Source organism: Diceros bicornis, chromosome 17 (genome assembly GCF_020826845.1).
Source record: "Diceros bicornis minor isolate mBicDic1 chromosome 17, mDicBic1.mat.cur, whole genome shotgun sequence".
Taxonomy (NCBI): domain Eukaryota; kingdom Metazoa; phylum Chordata; class Mammalia; order Perissodactyla; family Rhinocerotidae; genus Diceros; species Diceros bicornis.
Window position 1 is genome coordinate 6,215,362 of NC_080756.1, and position 6,000 is coordinate 6,221,361.

The 6,000-nt window shown below is 41.3% G+C and overlaps 1 protein-coding gene across 3 annotated transcripts in view; it reads left to right on the forward strand.

Moving 5' to 3' along the window:
* The window catches only part of C17H12orf56 (chromosome 17 C12orf56 homolog), a 95,273-nt gene extending 92,061 nt beyond the window's left edge, over window positions 1–3,212 (forward strand). Inside the window, exons 13-14 of one of the 3 annotated variants that reach the window (XR_009222519.1) lie at window positions 273–471; window positions 1,388–1,449. Coding sequence is in view for 2 of the 3 variants with exons in the window: in XM_058557724.1 (XP_058413707.1) it covers window positions 1,388–1,514 (127 nt within the window). In the remaining variant the exon portion in view is untranslated. Of the gene's footprint in view, window positions 1–272; window positions 790–1,387 lie in introns of those variants that run through there. The other 2 variants (XM_058557724.1, XM_058557726.1) reach the window with 2 other exon arrangements.
* Window positions 3,213–6,000: the final 2,788 nt, after the last annotated feature.

Here is a 6,000-nt window from a genome sequence, read left to right on the forward strand (position 1 = left end):
TGGCTTTTAAAAGAATTTCAGCTCAATTTGTGGACCCTGTTTTCCTCCGTGTGGTTTTACACCATAGGTTCCATTCTGGCACCTATAAAAAATGGTTTTGTTTGGCCTGCCCTGAGTTGATCCACACAACCCAATTTTTTCCTCACTTCTCTTTTTTGAGGTAAAATTCATATAGCATGAAATTCACCATTTTAAACAATTAAAGAGTGCAATTCATTGGCTTTTGATACATTTCACAATGTTGTGCAACCATCACCACTCTCTCGTTGCAGAACGTTTTCATCACCCCCAAAGAAAACTGGGACCCATTAAGCAGTCATGCCCCATTCTCCCCTCCGCACAGCCCCTGGCACAATGAATCTACTTTCTGTGTCTGTGGATTTGCCTATTCTGAACATTTGATCTAAATGGAATCCTACAGTATATGGCCTGTTGTGTCTGGCTTCTTCCACGCAGCATAATGTTTTCAAGGTTTGTCCACATTGTAGCATGAATCACACAACCCAATTTTTAAAAGATTAGTTATGCACATTGAAAAATCAGAACTGGCAAGATGGCGTGACAGTCCTACAGGACAGTAGCTGGCCTGAGCTCGACAGCTGCTGCCCTCTTAGGTGGATTGGGTACTGTTTCGTCCACCACTGTCCCCTCTCCTGCCCTTTCCCCCATGTTACCTGTGGGCATTTAGGTTTGTGGTCCTTGTGTAAACTAGTGATTTTCAACTTGCCGTGCGTTAGAATCACCAAAGTGAGTATTAATAAATACTAACACCCAGGTCTCACATGTGGAAATTCTGCTCGGTTTGTCTGAGGTGGGGCCTGGGCATTGACATTTAAGAATGCTCTCCAGGTGATTCTAATGTGCGCCCAGGGTTGAGAACCAATCTCTTAAGCCATCTAAGCAGATAGCTGAAGGTTGTCTCCCTTTTGTCTCTTCCCCTGGCCTTTCCTGTACTCTTGCTCAGGCCGTGAGGATGAACCCTACTCTTCCCTCTTGACCTGGCCCTGGTGGTCACCGCAGCTTGGTGCTTTCAGTTCACCTCCCCGCTGTGTATTGCCTGAGAAAACAGGAAGCAGGGCCTCCGCTCACACTGTGGTGAGGACAGTCCTGGCTTCCTTATTAACGCGTTGATAACTGTTACTTTATTAATGGACTTCACTTCCTTTGCTGACATAAAGTGCTTCAGTGAGCCGAAAGCCACCCCTATCAGAGAGCTCCTAGGTCACAACCGGGAGACGTCAGAGGGCACAAAACGCTGGCTGAGTCTTGTGGCCTACACTCCCCCACCCAACACCCCTATACCAGTGAGTGAGGACATTCTCATGTGACCAGTGTGAAAATTCTTGTTTTTAAAGCTCTCTATTTTGTTTCTTTTTATGATTTGCAGGTACTTTATTCACATGCCAGCCTTGGAAAAGAGGCTCCCATTGTGTTACCCTATTACCCAACCTACCACTCAACTTTTTCATGAAGTTCGGAAATTGGTTGAACAGAAACAATATGTGAAATGTTAATAAGAGTATAAAATGTTAATCAGGAATCAACTTATTATTTATGAGAAGCATTTTTGGATTTATTTAATGTCTGGCTATCCCTGTGTCCTGTAAACAAAGATTTAATTTGAATGTTCCATCAATACTTAAGAGGAGTCTTTAAAGTTTTTTATTTGCCATAAAACTGTTTAAATACATTGACACACATAAAGTGGTGCTAAAACTAGTGTTTCTCTGAAAAAAAAAGTTTCTAAAGACATAAAAGACTATATAAAGGGAACAGAAACCCATGGAGAACAATAAATTAGAGAGTGATCATTAGAGAAATGCTGAGCAACAGGATGACATCCTCTTCTCTACCTATAAAAATTCTAGTGACGTAAGAATTCATGGGAGAATGAGCAGAAGAACACGGGCATAGCTATAAGGAAGGTCAGTTCCTCGTTTATCATGTGGAAAGAATCTTGGACTTTCTTCAACAAAATTAAATGCATTCTGCCACTCTGTTTCAGGCACCTGTGGCTAACGTGAGCAGTCTCATAGAGTCTCTGTGAAAGAGAAATTGTCTGTAAGCAGCTGTGGCTCTCCCAACTATTTAACAAAATGATTTCACTATATCTTAGGGCAATAAACTAATTTAATCCAACAAAACGTTAACCTTGGTATTACTGTGAGCTATCGAATCTGGGCTTCTAAGAACCTAGGAGCTGGGCCCTCCATTCAACTTATCATGACTTGAGGGAGGATCAGAGAAAAATCCACCTCCAAAGAAAGAGCTCCCAAGCCAGATCTGCCTGTGCTGTGCAGTGGAGAGAGAATTAAACTCACTCAGGACATCTCATTTCTGGTTCTGGCTGACCCATTAACCAGCTACTTGACCCCCGAACAAGTTGAGTCTCCTTTCTGGGCCTCCTCTGCTATGTGGAAGTGTGGGACTAGATGTTCTCCAAGTTCTCGTCCAGCTCTAACATTCTCTGCCTGTGACAAGATACTTCTTAACATTGTGTAACAGGTACTGCATTCCTCTGCTGTCCTGCTCAGTGGATGATTTCACATTAATTCCAAAGAATCCTGCTTTCTTTGGACAAAACACTTCCCCAACATCACCCCACAAAGTGTCCAGGCCTTCTCCGCTATCACCCATCAAGGACTACAAGGCTCCTGCCCTCCAATCTGGGGGCAAGGAAGGGGGCAAAGTGGTGTTTATGAGTGTCCTGGGCTGTTAGATGAGGGGCTATTCCCAAGAGATGGTCAATTAGAAGAATATGAAAAGATTCTTGGACAAAGGCAAGCAACACTTCAAGCTGGACAAATGATGGACAGTGGGCTGACCACTGGTGAATGGTGGAACCCACAGAATGACGACGAGACGATCGACTCTGCTGTGCGTCAGCTTCTAGGCAGTGCCCTGGCTCTGGGCTAGTCGCCGAGCAGGCCCTGGAGAGGGCTTGGGGTTTCTCTCCCACGTGCCTTTTTGTCCACGTTGCCTCTTCTCTCCACTGTTCTCGTCACTCTGAGAGCAGACTTTATCTAATCTCTGGGAGCAAAAGCTCTGTCAGAATGTACCTGAATCTTTCCATTTAGGGCTAAATCAGTAGCTTTTTTGAAAGCTAATGGTTAAATGTTTGTTATCTTGATTTTCTTATGATGCTTGTCTATTCATTTGCACAATGTGGGTGGAGGCAGAAATTAATACTTTGAAGGGTTATCCTGCCACAATTCTTTCCTACTGTGTTTTTTGCATTGTTGCCAAAACCAAGAAATCACTACATAATCCATATCTATTAGTGACTAGACACATTTCATTGACTAAATATTGACCTCAACCACAAAATAATTATTTTTCAGGAAATCTAACTGTAGAAAAATTTTGAATATGAAAATCACATATATAGCTTTTTAGGAATACAAAGGATCACCAAAAAGGCAGGTACACACAGCCAGTTTTCAGGCTTGGTTCAAGATTCTAGGGTGAGAGCATGGGTTTTGAGGCCAAAATGGTTGAATTTAAATCCTAGCTCTGCACTAGTTTTGGACCTTGGAAGTTACTTAACATCTCTAAGCTTCAGTTAAAACAGAGATAATATAACCTATCCTGTAGGGTTAGGAGAGTTAAATGAAAAGGTGTTGGTAAAGCACATAGCATGGTATGTGGCATGTAGTAAGGATTCAGTGCATGGTATTTATTTTTATTATTATTATTAAAATAATATCAAAGCTGGCTGAGAACTTAGAGATTAATAAATACTGCCCTTCTTTTTTGGACCAATTTGGGGACTAGCTACTATACTGAGAGCCCCTGATCCATATAGCATTGAAGAACAGATTCATTTGGTTATTAAATTGAAAATTCAATTTTCCATTAGCAGGAGTGTGATTTAAATGACAAGGGACTATTTCTATTGCTCATCACCATGAAGGATTGTTGGCTCTAATTGACACGATCAATGTAAGAGCTATGTGGGAAATATTCTTCCCAAGGGTGGACAGAAAGCTTTTTAGTCATGGAAACTTTTTTCAGCCTTTGACTTAAACAGCTAATTACTAACTGAGCAAACCAGTATAGCCATTCTGCACTTACAGAGTTCCTAATTGATTCACAGGTAGTGTTAGAATAAATAAATGGAGAGCTTCTCCATTTTACTGAAATCTAGACAATCTAGAAACTATGTAAAGAGGGAAAAGCTTGAAGTCTCTATAATTGATAAATGTGTTTTACGTATTTCCATACTGAATCTCATTTACTGGTAGTACCACTTTTGACAGTGTATAGGAATGCTTGAGTGCAATAATAATTGTGCTATAAGGCATTTGATAAAAGTCATCAAAGCTTGTTGCTTAGGGATATGCTCCAACTTGTGGCATTATATTTTTTTTCTCTGAGGTTAGAATCACTTGTTTTATATTTAATATATTTTCAGAGTAGAGAGGTTCAGTGATAAATATGGAAGAGAAGCTGGAAATTTCTTGAAGAAGTGAATTCGATGGGAATTTTTGAGCAAGCTTTAATGGTGTTAACTCACTATCTGGTTTCTCTTTGTTCATTGCATTAACTTCTAAAATGCAATAGTGGCTTGTAAGGTCCACTTGTATTTGGCTCTCTACAGGAGAGACAGTCAGCAGTTCTCCATCCAGTCAGACCCAGCACTCTTGTGTCTGTATATCTGTCTCTTTTGGGTCTGAAGCTTTTCTCATTCTGGGGGAATGCAGCATGACTCCTTGGCTAGAAACCTGGGTAGTGTAACTTTGTGGCTAAGGTTATTTAACCTCTTTCAGAACTTCCATTTTACCAATTATAAGACAATAAAAAGCCTACCTTAGGGGGTTTTATGAATAGTCATTCACTTATATATAAGCAAATAGTTCTGTGGCTAGTATATACTGGGATAAACCATATGGCATTGCTCTTTTCAAGTTCAAACTGTCAACATTTGCAATTTGGTATGGTTCAAACAAATAAAAACCCCTCAGTAAATGGTAGCTTTTATCCTAACGGAAACACTAACCTGCTTAATGAACTTTTACTTTAAATACATATCATTTATTCTAATTTTCCAGATAGTATGGCACTTTGTTATAACATGGCTTATTTTTGCACAGATTTGGATAAACCTTAAATCATATAGTTCAATTACAAATTACTGAGTGGGCACAACATACTTAAACATGTTCAAGTGGAATTTTAAATTTCTTTCCTTGCCTTCCTCCAAAATAAAAATCTGTTCTTCCACCAGCTCCCCTCCTCAGTGGACGGTACTTCCTTCACTCCACTGCTCAAAAGAGAAACTTGAGGGGCCAGCCTGGTGGCAAATCAGTTAAGTTTGCGCGCTCCACTTTGGAAGCCCGAGGTTCGCAGGTTCGGATCCCGGGCTCGCACTGACGCACCGCTTGTCAAGCCATGCTGTGGCAGTGTCCCATATAAAGTAGAGGAGGATGGGCACAGATGTTAGCCCAGGGCCGATCTTCCTCAGCAAAAAAGAGGAAGATTGGCAACAGATGTTAGCTCAGGGCTAATCTTCCTCAAAAAAAAAAAAGAGAGAGAGAAACTTGAGAGACCTCTGCTTTCTCCTTTCTCTTCATTCTCCAAATGCAATCCATCAGCAGTGCTTCTTGGAAATCCTTCAGAATACGTCTGTAATCTCTGACTTCCCATAATTACTGCCACCTCCCTCGTCTAAACCCCCATCACCTACTGCAATAGCCTATTTAGTCACCCTGCCTTCACCCTGGACCCCTAAATCCTTTTTCTAAGGTGAGAGTGGAGTGATCTTTTGGACAAGAAAATCAATATAATTTATGATTTCAAACGTTCTATCACCCAGGATGGAATCCACAGTCCTCACCAGGCTCTCAGGGCCCTTTGTGACTGTGGGGCCTCTGATACCTCTGTGACCTGACCCAGACATTCCCCTCCTCACTCACTACTCCCAAAACACGGTGGCCTTTGTGGTTTTCCTTCAAATCCCCAAATTCTTTCAAGCCCTGGAAATCTGCACTAGCAAATGCT